The sequence below is a fragment of the Poecilia reticulata genome, linkage group LG19, assembly GCF_000633615.1.
Source record: "Poecilia reticulata strain Guanapo linkage group LG19, Guppy_female_1.0+MT, whole genome shotgun sequence".
Classification (NCBI taxonomy): domain Eukaryota; kingdom Metazoa; phylum Chordata; class Actinopteri; order Cyprinodontiformes; family Poeciliidae; genus Poecilia; species Poecilia reticulata.
This window is the reverse complement of record NC_024349.1, coordinates 9423913-9443201: the sequence shown is the minus strand read 5'-3', so window position 1 is coordinate 9443201 and position 19289 is coordinate 9423913. Positions and strand designations below refer to the sequence as shown.

The following is a 19289-nucleotide window of genomic DNA, read 5'->3' as shown; positions in this document are numbered from 1 at the left end:
ATATGTGTGTGTGTTTAAATAAAAAATGATTTGTAGGATTCATTTAGTGGAATTTTATTAGACAGCTCTGCACTTTAGTTTTTTTTTTATTCATTTATTTAAGGCAGTGTTTATCAATTTATTATAACTTTTTTTTTTTACAATTGAAGCAACAAACTTTTTAATTAAAAGTTACTTAATTGGTAGAATTTTCTGTTTTTATTTAAAGTGTAATTGTACATTTTTAAGTTTTCTCTAACAGCTTAAATGGTTAATTTGGCATCTCTAGATGTTTTTAGCTATAACCGTAAAACTAGAACAATTTGATGAACACCAAACTGATTTTTTCTTTTTTTTTTCTTTTTAAGTTTTAGCAAACAAACAATGGGGGAAAAAATAGAGCCGACGGCTTTTGACAATCAGAACAGTTTGTGAGAACGGAACAGTTTCTTTAAGAGCTTTTCATTTCAGTGAAGAAAAAAAAAAAAACACATAAAGCAGCACCATCTGCATTCGATGCCGTGAAACCAGTGGCTGGCTGCGGCCAGACCCGCACCGTCAGAACAAAAGGCCAATTTAATATGTTCATCTAAGGGTTGCTAATGGTATTAAGGAGCCGGCAGGGTGGTCAGCAGGGTGGTCGGCAGGAGCCCGGCGCTCCGAGGTGAAGCCCGCAGCTTGACCTCCTCGCATTCGGGCCGGTTTATCGAGCTGCTGGCGTCGCTGTGCCCCACATCTGCTATTCCTTTGTATGTGTGCGCGCGATTCTGTTGGTGCTTTTTTTGTTTTTTGTTTGCTTTAAATTTAAGTTCGAGTTCTGTTCGAGAGCTGGAAACTGTAAACGAGTTTTTAAATTAACCGGAAATCAGGAAGCGGTGAAAAATAATCAGGGATTTTTTTTTTTGGAGAGTGGAAAAAAACGAAAAGGTTCGGTTTAAGAAATGAAATTAAAAAAAAAAAACAATCAGGTGTTAGATTGCTGAAAAGCCTTTATGATTAAGGACTTGTGCACAGAGTGGGATGCGGGTTTGTTGGATTTTTCTGTCTTAAAAATGTCCTGGAAAATTGACAGATGTGATTTAGAAGCACTTTTAAATCCTGCTTTGTGGCGTGTTGGATGAGGCTTCGTGGAGCAGTAAAAGCGCCTTGTTTGACAGAGAGGATTCTCCGGGATGCAGCTGAAGTGCTGCTGTGCTGCTGCAGCGGATGCTGCTGATGCAGGCGCTGCCTCCGTGTGTGTGTGTGTGTGTGTGTGTGGTCCTCAGCGGTCGGCTCTCCGCTGGGCTCTGCCGAGACAGAGCGCCGGAGGTCCCGGGATTTTAATGAATGTTTCATGTTAAATTTAGCGCCGGCGATGTTCGCGGCGCAGCTCGCACTCGTACGTCTTATTCTTTTATTCATCTCCGTGCTCCGACAAAGGTGGGGAAAAAAAAAACCGATCCCAGATAAGGGATCTGCTCATTTTCCCCTAAAAGAGGAAGGGGGAAAAAAAAGGGAATCTTCTTTTTATGTTTGAAATTTAATCCAAAATTTGCTGTAATTTCAAAACATGCCCATCTTTTAAAATGAATAGAGTAGAGACAAAAAAAATGTAATAATCTCCTTTTTCTATTTTCTGGATGCTCCTGCTGTTCGTGCACCATGAAATCTCGCTTCATTAAAAGTGTATTAATCTTGTCTCGTCTCTTGGGAGGTACCTTAAGATGATGTTGTGTCTTTTTCTTTAAATTGTTGGAGGAGAAAAAGAAAAGAAGAAGGGAAAAAAAAAAAACTTGCAGATTTGGTCCCTGTCAGTCAGAAATAATTGTGTGCTTAATCTTGTCCCTGATGGATGACTTGGAGTTCAGCAATGGGCCAGCTCCAATGACAAATACAATATTAATATTCATTAACTGCTTTGACAATGCTAATTTTGATGCAGTAGTAAAGGGCCTTTCCGAAGTTGGCGGCCAAAGCATCAGAGCTGAGCAAGGTGGCAAGATAATTTGCGCTGCTTTGCTGAGCCGAAGGCTTTTAAAGTCTTAAGCAGGGGGGAAAAAAGGCTAGGTACCACAAACAAAATAAAAGAGAAAGGGAAAAAGTTCAGACGCATTGGAAACCAGGACTGTGGAAGTAATACGATCAAGAGGCTGCTGCAAAAAATCTGACACCGCCAATGCTGCATCTTTGAGCAAATATTTTTCCCTCTTTTTTTTTTTTTCTCCTTTTTTCCCCCCTACATTTAAACGAAAAACTCGGCAACTAAAAAAAGGGGAGCACAACATGGTAAGTCAGCGCAATCTCAATTTTTTTTTTCTTTTCTTTTTGTTTAATCTTTTTGATCTTTTCAATTATCGCCATTTGAAGATCAATAGTAATTTTTTTCTTGCTGTGGTTAAAAGGCTCACAGCGGTGGTATAGTGGATGGTCGGATCACGGCTTTAAGAGTGGGCTTCCTCTCTTCAAGCCATCATTTGGACCGGGTTGAATTTTCTTATGCCGGCTCTTCTTAAATCCGTGCTTCGGCTTCATCTGCTTATTTGTGCCTTTTGCTGTTATTTTAGCTGCTGTTGGTTCCCTTTTCGTCTGACTTTAGAGTCCGGAGGTGCAGGAGCTTCTCTTCCATCATCATCTTGTACGGACAAATGTTTTTTTGTTTTTTTTTTTGTGTGTGTTCTTTTTTTATATATACTTTTACTTGCTTCTTGAATAAAAAAAATTAAAAATCAGTCGCATTTATCACATTCGACGTCGCTTCAACTTCGCCCCGGATCGGGATGCTTTCTCTTCTCGGGGATACCTTTTTTTTTTTTTTTTGCTGTTTGTGTTTTGTTTTTCTTTTTTCCTTATTTAGCATTTAATCCGGTGTGACTGGCGCTGAATGGAGCGTGGCTAGTTTTTTTTTTTGGGAGGATTAATGACATGACGAGAGACACCCCGCTGCTCGAGTTTAGCCAAGTTAGGGCAACTCCTATAGACCGGCACTCCAGCACCTTTATGTCTGCCGAGCCGCTGAGAGAAAAGCCCTTTTCTCTCGCTGCCTCTTTTTTTTTTTTGTTGTTGTTGTTGTGCTTTCAACTTATCAAAGAAAGCGAGATGGACACAAAAGAGCTTATTAGGGGGGGATATGAAGATGGGCGAGGGGGTGAGAGGGGAGTCCTGGTCAGACGCGGAGGAGAGCGCGTGTTTGAATGCATGGGGAGGCTGAGAGTGAGCAGCCGGCTCGGGGCCCCGGTCCCCTCTTCCACCGCTCTGGGACGGTCAGGAGCCGCTCCTGCGTGCCTCGGCTCTCGCCCCGGTTCCTCCGACCGCCGTCTTATCGGCGTAATCCATCGGGGCTTTAGCGAAGGGGGCTGCCGTAGATGAGGTGCTGCCCCCCAGTGGATTAGTGGCTGACATGGTGGTGGGAGTCTGCTTGAAGTCTGTGCACTACCATGAGTGCCAGCATGCTTGTTTTAACCAGGAACCGAGCAGCATCCCAAATACAGCTCTTTTAAATGGTAAGGCTTTTTAACATTTTAATCGCCGTGGTTTTTCACTTTCCGCCGCCTGTTTGACTTTAAATGTTATGTCCTGATTGGATTTTGCTTGCAAACTTATTTTTTTTCTGCCGTTTGTTTGGCAATTTATAACACTTATGCTGCTAAGTGACAGATTGACAATTTGGATAATGAAAGGCACTGTTTGATTGCTTTGTGCTGACAGCCTGACAGCGTATTATTGCAAGACATCAAAACTAAATCTCATTTATTTATTGTACTTTTTTTCTTAAATTAAACAGACACTAATTATTAATTTTATTGCTTACACTGAGGGACATTTCAGTTTGTATTATTTTAACATTTAAATGTACCATTTACTGCTCCATTCCTTTGCTTCTTTCGATATTAACCAATCAGACTGGATGTAATTTTGCAAGCTTTTCTTAAGTAATTCGTCTTTAAACGCATTGACAATTAATAGTTTTAAAAATGTAAATTTTTGTCAATTTTTATAGTAATTTACAAAATACAAAAGCATGGACTTTGATGTTGAATTTGTTTTGTTTTTTTTCTTATTTGCAAAAACGTGGATTTATTTCATAGTTGAGCCCATTTCCCAGCTTTTGCAAAACTTTCTTTTTAATGTTGCTTAACTCGTTTAAATTCCTAAAACCGCTTTTAGGAATGGAATCCGTTCTTTTTTCCCCTTCTTCTTCCCCGCTTTCTTTTTCTCTCTCTCTCTCTCTCTTTTTTTTTTTTTAAATGTCCACGTTTCTCTCGCGCCGCGGCGTCGACGCCATTGTGGCCGAGTGATTGTGAGCTGTCCATCACTCGCCGGCGAGGTGGCAGTTTACTTTGGAGCGCGCACGTGGGACAAAAGGAGATGGCAGGAGCATGGCGGGGCGGCTGAATGGAGGGAGGGCAGGCAATTAGCCGCCGCCTTGTCGGAGCTCTTTTACTTGTCAAGCCGAAGCCCCGGCGCTATTGTCCGAGTTGTGTAAAGAACATTCTCGGGGGCTTTTGTTTTGGCTCCTGAGGGCCTCAGGATTGCTAGCTGCAGGCCAAGAGAAGCGCAGGGTCCTGACAGGGATGGAGAGGCTGCAGAAAAAGAGGGAAAAACGGAAGAAAGTGGGATTCAATTAGAGGAAAAAAGTTTTCAGTTGTTTTAAGGTGCCAACTTTAAGCTAAGAATGCTATAGAAATGTAAACGTAGCCACAGTTAAACAGTTTATTGTATCAATTTTTTAGCATAACTTTTAATCAACACAGACCTTTCAATTATTTTAAAAACATATTAAAAGTTACTTGTGCTCAGGGGGGGGAGAAATTACTTATTCAATAAATATTTAATTTGTTACGGTCATTATTTAGATTTAAGCTCTTAGAGGTTATTAAAGAGTGACAAGTGGAGATAACTGAATAATGTAAAAATTGCAATGAATTTAGCATTTCTTAATATTATTTTGTCATTTTTAGTTAAAATAAATCATTGTAATCAGGAAATTATTTATTTTTTATTTTTAGACAGTTTGCATAAATGTTCTTTAATTAAAATAGATATTTAAAGGGACGGCAATTAAATTTTTCTTTTTGTTGGCCATCTTTTTAAATCAAAAATAAAAAAGCAATTTTTATTTATTTGAAAACATTTTTTATGTAAAAAAATAAAAAATCACCCTGACTTCTCCAAAAACTTTTCTTATTATTTCCTTTTCCTGTTTTAAGTCACTGAATGTTTTGTAGCGGAGGAAGGAGAATGGGAAGAGGTGGACGGCGAGGAGGGGCTGGAGGCCTTGTTCACAGGAACCTTGAATGGAGTTTAGCGAGGGGGGCGTCTGAATGTTAACACAACAATTGCTCTCCACTCTAAGGTATTGTTTGTAAAACGGGGAGAGCGCAAAAGGAGAGAAAAACCTAAAACGAGTGCAATGAAAAGTGCCAGGTTGGTGTCAGAGTGAAGACTTGCTTCCCTCCTGAAAAGTGGGCATGAAGTCTGGACTGTCAGCATCACACAGACGAAGTGACTGTTGGCCACACTTTGCTGAGCCTGCCCTCCCTTTGTGGATGTTGTTGTGTCTTGTTCCTTTTTTTTTTCTTTCCTCTCTCTTTCCTCTCTCCTGCTCCTTCCTCTTTGTTTCGATCTCTTGCTTTTGCTCGCTTTTCCTCGTAGCCAAAGCTGTTTCAAGCTGCCAGTTCGTCTCTGGGCATCCTGGAGGCGCCGCAGAGCCCACACACTAACTCACGCAGACACGGTCCTGAGACACGCAGACACACACCCGTCACACAGAGGGGATTAGTGTTAATTTTTTTTATTTTTTTTTGCCGTTTCGTGAGTGAGTTTTTCCTGCTCGTGGAAACCTGACGTTACAGAGCGATTCCTTTTCCTCTCTGTCGTCATTTTTGTTTATTTATTTTTTTGTCGCCGGCATCAAAACTTACCCCGACAAAGAAGAAGAAGAAGAGACTGTCGGTTTCCGTGGTGGCTTTGAAACTTTGCGGAACCGAGGCCTTGCGTGGTTGAGATGCACACAGCCTGGTGTGCAAATCCGGGGCGTTCGCTGGTCAGCTGGCTGCGTCGCCAAACACAGCCGGGACTCTAAACACACGTGTGCAAACAGACAAAAGAAGAAGAAGAATAAAGCATCCAAAAGAGGAAAAAAGGAGGAGGAAGGGGGAGTCAAAGGAGGGGTGGGACAGAGGGGGTCATGTACCCGCGGGATGGAGTCAGGCCGGAGGAGGCGGGAGCCCAGGCAGGAGCGTTGGGCCCCGGGCTCTCGCTCCTGCAGCAGGTGGGCTGCTGGCACCTCAATCTGAGCAGCTGGGTGAGTAACGCGCCTCTGCTCCCCGGCTTCCTCACCGTCTCTGCTGTTTCTCAAGGCTCTGAGCGGCGTTTGGACAACTTTGCGCTGTTTGTGCGAGGGTCGGGGTCAAACAATCGTCTGTGCATAAATGACTGTGCGCCCCGTTCGCCCCCCCCCCCCTGTTTTTACTGGAAGCAGAAACATCCTTTGCTGCAGCAGCGTAACCTTACAGTGAAATATTTAGAGAGAAAAAAAAAAAAGCCAAACCTGTAACTAAAGTGCGTTTGTAGTGGGTGGGGAGAGAAAGTGTCTGTAAATGCAATGGTCCCTGTAGAAAATGAAATTTGGATCTCAGCGGGGTTTACCTGGTTAAATAAAGGAAATTAAAAATAAATAAATAAATAAATATGACAGGAGCCAGAAGCCCGTTTCAATTATCCGCTCTTCAAAATGGGCAAGGCAAGGAAACATACCATTCAAGTCAGACGGGAAACCAAACAACTCATTGCCTTTTCCTTTTCTACAATCAAATACATAATTTAAACATTTAGAACACCTGGAACTGTGACGAGGAAGACAAAGACCAAGAAAGATTCAGTTCAGTTCAATTGAATCTACTTTATTATTATCTTTTGTTTAAATCCCTGGTACTATATTTATTGATGCCATGATGGTTCATATAAATTAAATTGAACTAAAACATTTTTTGAATAACTTTTATTTAAAGTTGATCAGACTTTTGAGGACTTCCTGTTTCCCCGGGACGTAAACATGACGCAGCACAGGCCCGTTTCCTCTCCACCGTTCTTCAGAATGGGAAACACAAGAAAACATGACGTCGAAATAAAACAGGAAATAAAAACAAATGAACTCCTCACCTGAAGCTGCGAACATCTACAGTCAGACTGGCCAACAATCATTTTAAAACAGTTTTAACTGTTATAAACAAATCGCCAAGGTTCATCTTACCACCATGTACACTGATGAGGATGTAAGGGAGGTAAAGAAAAAAAAAATCTCCAAATCTCTGTGAGATTGTTCAGCTGTTATACAAAATACATTTATTTTAAGGCTTCCTGCTTATCCTCGCCATTAAATTGTGTTATTACTGTAAAAACATAAGTAGAATAGCAATAATTTCTTCTAAGGTTTGTTAATGTATCAAAAATCAACAGAAAGTTTTGAAAAGTTGCTGTTTCAGAACCACTAAATTGTTCCTATGGCTTACGGTCTTTTTGTTTGGACTAGAATCTTCTCCAGCTGCGTGGAGCAATGCCCTTCCCCCACTTGTTGCTGTGCACTGGCTGAAAGAAGGCTATCGCACTTTTGCCTCACTTATCAGAATGTCAAATTTGGCATTTGGAAATATATCCATAACATTCACATTTTGGTGAAGCCAAAATGAAGATAACAATTAATTGTTATAATTGTAAGAAAATATGTATTTTATTTTGCTAATAACAAATAAATGTAGTGTTTCTGTTTCAAATTAAAGCAAATAGATCATTTTATTCTAAATGTATTTTTACACTGTGAATCTCTGCATACAGCGGGGATCTCAGTCTGACTCTTGCTTATTTCTTGTTTAATTTTATAGGAACACCCAAATTCAAAAACAGTTTTGTCAAGATCAAACAAATATCGTAAAGAAGACATTTGGAGTAAACTAAAAGGTGCATCACCGAGACGTGATCATCTCAAAGGGAAACCATCTTTACTCGACAAAAAAAAAAAAAAAAAATATTATTTGATCCAGCTCATGCCTTAACCATAAAATGTAAAGTAAGATTTCAATTTCCTCGCAGATTAACATATCCCTTTGTTAATGTCGCCTCCCAATTCAGATTTCTAATTGCTTGGCTTTCAGATGAAATTCTGAGGGGCTGATTGCATTTCAAAAGGCAGAATTCAGTCTGGCTCTTAACACCGTGATGCAACATCACCTCTTAGAGAAGCCCCCTTCAACTCAGGTATGGGGAGTTCAAGAGCCTGTTTACCCTGAAAGGGATGAGTGGGGGGGGGGAGGAAGCTGCTTTAACACACATGCTTGTCTAAGAGGCGATTTGTCTTCACAGAATACAACAGTTCTGCCAAATAGCACTCCATATTTAAGCTATTTGATTTTATTTATCCCTGACATATCTGAGCATGTCCTTTCTGCGATTCTATTTGATGTGCCGACTATCAAAGATGGGAAGCGCAAATAAATGGTGACGAACGACTTGAAGTGCTGGCGGAGAGAGAGAGAGAGAGAAAGAGAGAGAGAGCAGGAGGAAAGGGGAGCAAAGGCTCTGGCCCACATAATATTTTTGTTCGGCTCTCTGATCAAGCAGTCGGCGTGTCACTGCAGCAAAGTGAATAGATTAACTTTTAAATATAACTGGTCTCCTGAGCTCCTTGGCCCTCTGAGATGCATCTTCCCTGCGAAAGAACTGATCAACTTCTTCGTATTTTTTCGGTCTTTTTAAACGTCCCGACGTAATAACAGTTACAGGTTCTGAATGTTGTGGAATAAAGACAGTCGGGTTTCGGTTTGGACACACGAGAAGTTGGCCAAAGGCTTTCATGTTCAGTTTTACTTTAAACCGGATTTCTGGGAGTTTGGAAAGTTTGGAAAAGGGTGAAATTTCTTACGTGTTTTCCAGGTCTCAATAAGTAATAGATAGTAGTAGTAAGAAAATATCCTGTTATTCTAAATCTTCCTTCCTTGACTTTTCCTGATGGATGCAGATTTCTGGTTTTCTTTGAGACTCAAAAGATGGACAAACATCTTCATGCTTCAAGATGTTTGATAAAGGTAGTAGATTTGATTCCAACAGCAAATCGGTGAACTACATTATATCCAATTTTGTCCAAAGCATATGTTTCTAATCTTCATGGGATTTTTACTAATTAAACAAAGTACATATTTCTCACTGTGAGCCAAAAATGATGCTAGTTGCTACTTTCGATTCATTCAATAAACAGCGATTTGACCTGCAGTTAAGATACTGACCATGGGTTTATTGGTGCATCTCAATTTTATAATAAAAAATCCCCCTGAAAGTGAAGAGAACTCTGGGAATGTGCATTTGGAAAGTGTTCAGTTTTGACGTAAGTAATTTGTAGAAACACTGTTTACTACGTTGGCTTGTATCTGAGCCAAATCCTGAAGTACTTGTCTGTTTGTGCTTGTTGTCATGATATTGGGGGTGCAGGGCGTGTATTTGGAGATGAAGATCTGTTTCCGTGGAGGGGGGCTTTCTAAGCCTCCCAGAGGATAATAGTGATAACAGAAACTGAAGATGAGTGAAAGCAGATGATTGCTGAGACTTCCTTTTACTTTTGCTTGAATCAACTTCAAGCTTGAAGAGATGCACTAAATTAAGCACTTTTCCTCAGTATTGCTTTTGTTTGTTTGTGTGTGTGTTTTTTTTTTTTACTGTGTTGTGTCACTTGGATCTGGGGAAAAGCACTGCAGACGTTTTTTTTGCTTGCTTTAGGAATTCAGAGGCTCTCTAATCCATCACATCGCTGTCATCCCCACATCTCTGTCCGCTCTTCCCTTCCCTTTCCCTGCCCTGGCCTCACTACAGCTCATTAGCGCCCCGCAAGCTGTTGTGACAACTCATCATATCATGACATAAAGCAGAAGGACAGGGGGCTCCAGACCCCCACAGGGGCTCACAAGGTCGCCACCTTCACATTTAGGGCTCAAATTGGCCCTGCGAGGTGCCACCAGGCGGAAATGCAAGGCCAACAGCTTTTTCCTGTCCGGCCTCCACCTCTTGTGCTCCCTCTCTTTGTCTTTCTCCGTCCTGCTGTCACTTTTTCTCCTCTATCTGCCTTGTTCTGCTCCCCCACTTTCACCCCCACAGAGGGAGAACTTGAAGCAGCTCATTTATTCGTCCACTTTCAAAAGGCTTTTCTCCGTTTCCTCTTTTCTCGTACACGAATGGGTGACATTGTTTGTTGATTCATGATGCTTTTCATGTGTGCAGATGCGTTTTGTTGTCATAAATTCAGTTAGTTGAAAAAAAGGATAAGCACCGTACCTTTAAAAAGTAGTTTTTGGACTTTTGAATCAAGTATCCTTTTTCTCAGGCTTGAAAATCTGTTTGTTTGTCATAAGAAGAGAGATGCTGGGAAGATGCGAGTCAGCAGGGGTGGCAGGAGCAGGAAGAGTTTTTATTTATTTATTTATTTATTTTCCTCCTGGCTTTTGTGGAGCAAAAAGAAGAGTCCAGTCTCCCACGTCACCTGCTTTTGTGTCCTTCTGTGTGAGATGAGCTTGTATATTGTCCTGCTGTGGTCGTGCAAGACAGGTGCTGGAGTTGCTGCTTCCCACAGCGACCGCTGGCTGCTAGAACAAAGTTTGTAGCAATAAATGCAGCTCATGATTTTAGCAATATTTTTGAGGAAAACCAAGAATCCCAATAAAAAAAAAAACAAAAAACAAAAGTTAAAATCGTTCAGGTTGTTTTTTGATCATATTGTGATTTTTATGATCATTGAAGTCTGAGTCAGTGGTGAAGCAATACTGAAAATGCTCCCTGTTCATGTTTTCACAAATGGATAAAAGTCTCCAACTGCATTTTAAAAACACTTTTATATGAGCAAAGTTTGGATGTGAAGTGTGGTAGGCTATATTTTTTTTAAGTTTCATGCTTTCAAAAACTGAATGCAAATAATGCGCAGCCCCTGATGTTGGCATGTAGATTATCACACAGATAAAAGTAATAAAACACGTAGAAACAAAAACAAGAATAATACACTGTACAGTATGTACAAGATTGTAACATAAATACTGTGTCAGGGAGGAAAAGAGAGCAGAAAATGTGCTTTAGTCAAAGTGATATCATCAAATCAACATTGAACAATATTATTGCCATTAGGATTAGGCCCGCTGAAAGAAAAAAATCAGAATTCAGCTATTAAAGTCAGAATTATTACTCTTCTGAATTCTGAAAGAAAGTCAGAAATCTGATGAAAAGGTCTTTTACGAAAGCCTAAAATTAAAGTAATCTTTTTGGTAATCCTCTTCCGTATAAACCAGTTAAATTTTGATAAGTCTAAAAACATTCAATCATTAATGAAGGATAAACAACTGCAGTCTACATTAACTAAAACGGCATTAAATTGACCCTTTAGTTTAGTGAAAAGCTATGAAGCACAATGACGTTAGTGGCTAATGGTTAGCCGCTAATTCGCACTAAAGTTTCACACTTTTTCGTGGATGAAAATATTTCAGATTTTCATCTGAAGACTGTTAGAAAACTGCTAAATGACCCTTATGGTTCAGGGTGAACAGTTAGCTATAAAGAAGATGCAAGCATTAGCATAGTTAGGGGTTTATAGTTAGCCAATTGTTTTCTTGCAATAGTTCATCGCTTCATGATTTTAAGATTTTAAAGAAGAGACATAATGCAATCCAAGGTTTCTAAAAACTGAAGTGGATGAGTTTACAATCAGTAGAAAGCTTGGGAGATGCAGCATAGTTAGTGGTTAATGACTAACTAGCTGCAGTATTCCTGCAATATTTAATCAGCCTATATTTTTTTAGATTTTAAACCAGATGTAATGCAGTCCAGGGTTGCTAAATACGGAAATACCTTTTTTTGTAGGGATTAGGGGGCAGGTGCTAGTTTTAGCATCATTTATTGTTCTTGGATTGTTTGATCACTCCAACTAAAGATGATAAAATGCAATCCTAGCTATAAAAAAAAAAAAAAAAGGTGAAGTAACTAAAATTTTTGCTTCTACTGCAAGCAATGAAATGGGAGCTAATGTTAGCGTCATCAGGAACTGATGGTTAGCCAGTTATAATTCCAAATATATTATTTAAAAGTAGTGGAGGCTTTTTCACCACTTTCCTAGGAGTTTTGAAAGCCAGTCCGATAAGAAGCCTTCATCTTGCTTCATCAGAGAGAACCTCAAGAACTACTTTCAATCTTATTCCAAAATAAGTCTCAATAATGACACAACAAGGTGTCCAGGTGTAAGCACTGCTGTTATACACATTGCAAGATAAAAGTTGTGCTTGTAGCCACTGGACAGCTCTTTGTGAAACAGATTTCACTTTGACATGGAATACCTTAGCCGGTTTAATATTGCAACACTCAGTCAACTCAACACAGATGCAACAATTGATTTTTTTGACTGTTTTGTTGGAAACTTTTCTAAAAGCATTACACCCGACTTACCAAATTATCTCTGTATTGAAACTCTGCTTCGATTTCCAGCTGCTGACTGGAATATATTGGTTTTTGCATCATTCTCGGGGGGGAGGAAGGGGCTTACCTCAACTCTGTGAGCAACTGTGATGTAAATAGTGCGGCCTCCAGCTTCCCTTTCAGCCCCATCGCACACCCTCTAGACTTGCTCTCACTGGATGGCCATTTTGAACCCTCGCCTCAATGGCTGTTGTCACTGGACAAAGGAACTTGTATAAATGGCTACTAAAGCTTTTTAACGCAGAGCGTTAAGGAACTCACAACATTCTTTCACATCATTACTCGAGGTGGGGATTGGGGGGGAGGTGGAGGTTAGGAGGTGAGGGCTTGTGGGGAAGGAGCGTCTTCTTCCGTTGACCTGCTAACTCTTGAGCTGCGTCCTGATCGTTTCTTCACTTTTATTCCTTTTTTTTTGTCGTTGCTGTGAATGTACAGATCAGATTTGGGTTCCAAATGAGAGTCTTGGTTTCTTTTTAAGGAATCTCATTCCACCTATTCCTGCCCCCCCTCCCCGTCACCCCTCCTCGACACACAAACACATCCCTCCCGTCCGTCCTGCCTCCCCCCTCCTCCCTCTCCCCTCCCTAGCCTTTTCAGCTCTGGGCTGTGAATGAGTCCCAGGAGTCTCTGTGCCTCCCTGGAGTTCTGCTGAGGTTCATTAATCTTTCATTGGGACCACGGCAATAGGGAAAAGCAACCACTGGCCCCCCTGTCTCTCTCCCCCCCCCACACACTCCTCTATCATTGCCACTGTGGAAAGAAAGCTCTATACTATACTTGTTCTAGGCTGAACTACCAGGACAGAATTAGGAGTTTGGGTTTTGGATGGACTGTTGCTGTATTAGCGATGGCTCCCTCCTCAAATTGCCTGTGCGCATGAGTAGTTTTGCGGTGTTAAGCTCCGCACACATTTTTTTGTCCTGCCCTCGGCCCGCGAGCTCTTGCATTTTGTATTGTCGACGAGCGCCGGGGCAACCGCGCATCTTAAGCGTGTAGCACCCCCCCCACCCCCCACCACCCCCCGCCGGCATCTAGACCCATTAATGTTTTTCAAAGTCTGGTGGAAATGTGCCACAGTGGAGCCTTCTTTCTCTCTTGCACGGTTTAAAGTCACTAATGAGGGTGTGTGGCCTGCGAGAGAAGAGACCGAACACACACACACGCACGCACGCACGCACGCACGCACGCACGCACACACACACACACACACACACACACACACACTCAGAAGCTGCTTGGTGTCTTACTCCTCTCGCCCCTCCTGAACATATCATCCATGTTATGATAAGCCTGATTAGTGCTGCTTCTTTGGCTGCTGAGGGCAGGGTAAGGATGTGTGGGTAAAGAGGCGAGAGCTGCCTAATCTTGCGGCGCGGTTCTAATCTGGTTATCTCATGTTCAGGGGGACTGTGCGTGTCAGTCCCTGTCCCGTCCCGGCCCGACTGAGAGGACCCGAGCTGCTGTTAACACCAGACCCCTAAAGCTCCACTGTAATCTATGGGTAATTGAAAAAAAAAAAAAAAACGGGGGTCTGCTCCACTTAGGAGCACAAAGAGAAGATTACATAGCTAAAACTAATTTGGCAAAAAAAAAATTCAGAAATGGATTTTCAGCCCCACCTCTCTTCTATTTACCCCCCTACCCTTATTACACTACTAACCACACTCTCCAGGACTGAGACCCTCAGGGAGTAAATAAAGTAGAGGGTGGAGGGCATATTGGAGCTGGACTGGAGCTGCTAATGGCTGCAGATTTACTCCCGCTGCCTTGATTTCGTGGTTTACAGATGATCGATTACTTCGCTGCAGCGGTGGTTTAAAAGTGTTTCATCCAATATGACGCCCAAATAGGAACTGGCAAGCCCACAAACCTCTTAGATTGTGTTACCGAATTCCAGGGTTGATGCCGCAGAAGTGTTTTTAATTACAAACCATGCTATTTTTGCTGTGGTTTGGCGGTTTTGGCACCTTGAGAGTAACCAGAATTTGATCCGTTTTTGTTTTGTTTCCCCCCCCCCGCCCCGTCTTTCAGACCGAGTTGCGACTCTTTAGCTGTCGCCCTCAGTTTTAAACCTAAATATTGACACCCCTCTCTCTTCTCTTTTCTCTCTCTCTTCTTTCTTTTTATATTCCTGCACATCCTTCTTTCTGTCAGTCTAATAAGGTTCCAGTGGTACAGCACCCGCACCATGTGCACCCCCTCACGCCTCTGATCACCTACAGCAATGAGCACTTCACACCGGGGAACCCCCCACCTCACCTACAGACAGACGTGGATCCCAAAACAGGTAAGCCCCCAGCTGGTGTTTCTTTCACTCTATAAATATTTACAGTGGGGGGAGGGGCAAACAAAGTCAGAATCTCAAGTTAATTTTTTGGGGGAGATATTCGCACCTCTTGATGTTTTTCTCACATTTGACCACCAATTGTGTGTTTAAGTGTAAAGTTGTGCATAATTTTGAAGTTGGGGGGGGGGGGGGACCGACATGTCACTTTCAAATTATTCTACAAGTACAAATCTGAAAAGTGCGGCACGCACTATTTTCAGCTCCAAACCTGAATAAGATTCCGTATAAACGCAGTTGTTCTGATAAGAGTTAACATAATTCTGAGAAACAGCCTTTGGTTGCTCTGGAGGAGCTGCAGGGACATGCAGCTCCGGTGGGAGAATCTGTCAACGGGACACTAAACACAACTTTTTTTTGGGCCACTTGCCAGAATGCTGAACCCTGAACACACCATAAAACATGTTAGCAGGTGTTTTATATCAGAGTAATGTAGGAACGCTCCTCTTGTTCTGGGGGAACCTGTTGGAGCCGCCATTAACCCCAAACATGCAACCAGAGCTACACTTTTCCAGTGTTGTTATGGCATAATTAAAGTACAGATCTAAATCCAAAGCACAGGTTGACTATTTTATGAATTTGATGTCTTCTGATTAGATTTTATTCATGCTTATCAGAATAAACTGGATGGAATATACATTTCTGCCACTTCTCTATCTCAACTTCACTATTATGCACCGCATGTTTTCCTCTGAAGTAACAAATATGAAAAACGTTCAAGGTAGATGAATACTTTTGTAAAACTACATGTGTTGTGATTTCTGCTCAAAGCTCTACTAAAATTCAGCACAATGTGTTTGAAAAGTGTCTCGAGTAGCGAGTGAAACCCAGAGCATCTTCGAGGACAGAAATCTGCGTATAAACATTTAGAAAACAGTTCAGGTTCCTCTTTGTTCAGCTCCGTCTGTGTCTGACTGAGCTCCAGCGCTCGGTGGCTCGGTTTCGTCTCTTACTCGAGGACAACGACCTGAGCTGTGGCTCGTAAAGCGCCTCGTAAATCAGGGAATTCGGCAAACAGCCTCGAACTCGCATGACCGCAAATCCGATTGCTCAACGCGAGGCGGCCTCAGTGGCTTGAGCTCAGAAAAAAACGGAGACCTGCGATCTTCGAAGATTCCAGGAAGTTCAAGCGCTTTTTAACCCTTTTCCTCAAGCTTTCATCGATATAATCCAAGCCTGTTGGACTTCCTTTTTTTTTTTTTTTTTTTTTTTTTGGTGCTTGACAGCCTGTTGATTCTGCAGATCAGGTGCTGAATTCAACGTTTTTTTCTGCACCGCTGTAGCATCTCCCACAAGCATCCAGAGCACATTTTTTAGGTAATTTCATTCATTTCCGAGAGCATCTTGACCCGGCACTTAATTCTGTTAACTATCATTCAGTCCATTCTTCTTGGTTAATGTGCTTTTCAATGCGGTGAATAATTTTGTGCTTTTTCTGTGGTCTCTGGCGGATTGGGCCCATGTTTTAGGTAATAATGTTCCCTTATTATGATTGCCCCCTTACAAAGGAGAAATAATGTGCCAGCTGCTGTTTAATGTAGTGGTTAATGGGGCAGCTTAATTGGCCGCAGTGTTTAATTAATTAATGAGTTAATATTGCTCAACGATGGGATAATGCTCTCTGGGTTTTTCCACTCAATGGGACTCGCCTTCGCTAAAATGGTATTCCTGGAAAGGTTTAGTCTCCCAGCCACATGCAAACTCATCACATTGTGCATCAGCAACAAAAGTGCAAAGTTTAAACAGAAACCTGCGCATAATCTGCAGCCACCTTGAATACCTGGAGCAACACCAGCTGTGTAGAAATGTCACACCGTCAGCCGCATAAATTTCCCCGTTTCTGATTTGCGCTTTTGCAGAACTCCAGTATTCTTCGATTGAAGTTTCTGCAAAGAGAGAGGAAGTTATTTTTACGCTCGGCTGTGCTCGGGACCTTTTCTCTTTTCCTTTTTCTTCTTATTATTTTGTTCGTTCAGGGCAGCTTGTCGATGCCGTTTCTTCCCCTGTCAGCTGCCACGGAAAAGTAAAAGGATGCTGAGATTGTTTCGGCAAGCCGTCCCGACAAAGAAAAAAAAAAAAAAAAAAAATTGGACATCTTTGTCGGTGTTTGTCAGCGGGGAGGATGGCAAACGAAAATCAGCTGTTTTTCGGGGGGCATATCTGGGAGATCTTCAGGATGGCAGCGATGGTGACATAGGTAGCATCTAATCTAATGTCTGCTGTTGCGTTTCTGATGTATGCATCAGGTAGCAATCCATAAAGTCAGCTGGCTTTACCGTTATTGGCAGCTCTCTGATCACAGAGACAGCTTTTTAATTCCCTCTCTTTGTTTTGTTAACTTCTAAACCTCCATCATTTTATATCATTAATCTCCTGCTTTGCCAGACAAAATGTGACAAGAACCTCGTCGGTGTTTTCTCCTCACTCCTCTACACCCTTGCCTCTTCCAACACATTGTGCCGCCTCCCTCAAAGGCCTTTGATCAGCAAGTGTGATTTTTAGCGCTGTGTACACACGAGCAACAAGCCCCCTTCCTCCCTCTCTCTGCCTCCCTCCTCCTCGTCTTCCTCCCATCTTGCTCTGCTGTGATGTGAAACTCAACGAAGACTGAATTTGAGCACTGACAAAGATTTGGTTCTGTCTCCTTGTCCTCGTCTTGTCTGTCCACCTCCTCTCCCCTCCCTGTCATCTTCTCTTCCTTCCACAGGAATCCCGAGGCCTCCTCATCCTCCAGACATATCTCCTTATTACCCGTTGTCACCTGGCACCGTTGGCCAGATACCCCATCCGCTAGGATGGTTAGTACCACAGTAAGCAACTCCTTTTATTATTACTCTTTCTTCTATCGCTCGTTTGAGTTTTGTGAAAGTCTAGAAGCGTTCACATCTTTATGATGGTTGACAAATTTGATGGCACCCCCAAATAAAATGTATTGAACTAGCATGATGTCACCCTAACCTTTAATTTGAGTACTTTTAATCCCATGTTTGGAAATCATTGTTTTAGTTAAGGTAGGGCACTTTTGTGTCCTGTGTGCTTATCTCCAGTTTCCTCTAGGTTTTAGTTTTTTAGGGTTGATTTTGTGCCTTGCAAACCATTTTTGTCCTAATTAGCCACTGCGTATTTGATAATTATGCAGATGAAAGACCTGGTGGTGATCCATTTACAGTGTTCTTGCAGAGCACAACAGATTTTTAGTTGAAATGCAAGGTTTCCAGAAAACTTGCTAAGCCCGGTGGTTGGGCGCTAGGGCAGTCAGTCATCCAGCAGCCATTGTGTTTTTGAGTTAAAAAATGTTTAAAGTTTGAAAATATCTCTTTATTGAAAGATTAACACCTGAGCAAAACTATAAAGTCTTAAAGTTGCAAACATTTTAAAAAGACTTTAAAAAAGTAAGCAATGCTTAGCCTGGTGGGGGCACAAATAAAGCCTGGTGACCTGCCAGGCTTATAATGCACTGGGGAAAACCCTGAAGTGAATAAGTGCAAATTTATTGCAAATTTAAATTATTTTGTGCATTTTTGGCACAATACAGGTTTTAAATTGCATTAATCATGGTCTTTACAAGTCTTAAATTTGGAAAAACCTGGACCTTTTCTGTAAAGTAGGGGAGTAATAGCACATTTGTAAAAGTTCGGCTCCTCCCCAGTGTTAATGTGCAGAGCTAAATTACAGAACTCTATGTTCCACCGCATGAGTTTAAAAAGCTGCACCAAAATGAAACCATAGTTTGAGGACTTCTGCTTGAGAACTTTGTGGTTTGTCATTCAGCTGTGGTGGCAGTGAAGGACCAAAACAAAGTTTGTCAGCTGTTTTATTTGTAAGTTCAGACCAGTAGCTAGTCGTGTTTTCGTTGCACATCTGCTTTACTTGTGTACTATGTTTTCTTGCCTTTCCCATTTTGAGAAGTAGTATATTTTAACCCCAGGGAAGGAGAGCATCTAGAATATATGATCAATTAAAAAAAAAGTTTCAGCCACATTGGGGGTATTGTATTAAAAATTCCTTTAAATATTTTAAATATCAAAAAATTAGTTGGAATTAAAGGTTAAACTTTTTTAGTTGTCTCCTTTGATCAATTATCCAGTTATTTTAAGGCTTTTTACATATCATTATTTGGGGGGCAGCTTGTTTTTTCCCATCTGGCTTATGAGTTAACAGTACAGTACGCTGAAAACAATTAAATCCCTTATGATCATTACTGAAAGTGGTTTTCCTCTTTGAAACCCAGAGTTGATTTTCCAACCCAATCTCTCCTGGACCTGCTTCCTTAGACTCTCACCGAGCTCAACTTCCCACTTTTCCGTCAAATCCTATTTTGCATGTCTGCGTTTTCTCCAATTAGAGCAATGAGCTGTGATTGCCTGTGTTTTACCCACAATTCCTCACAGAGGCTCTCCCCTGGTAACTCTTGTCAACACTTGTTAATATGACAAAAGGCTACAAATTAAGCTCTGTTAATTTAATGTTTTCTCACCGCGATCTAAATACT

The 19289-nt window shown here is 41.5% G+C and overlaps 1 protein-coding gene across 20 annotated transcripts in view; it reads left to right on the top strand.

Moving 5' to 3' along the window:
- tcf7l2 (transcription factor 7 like 2) overlaps positions 1–19289 on the top strand; it is a 107328-nt gene that overhangs the window by 69650 nt on the left and 18389 nt on the right. For all 20 annotated transcript variants that reach the window (XM_008436840.2, XM_008436836.2, XM_008436835.2 and 17 more), the window contains 2 exons: positions 14608–14740; positions 17505–17607. In XM_008436840.2, the coding sequence (XP_008435062.1) occupies positions 14608–14740; positions 17505–17607 (236 nt within the window). The remainder of the gene's footprint in view (positions 1–14607; positions 14741–17504; positions 17608–19289) is intronic.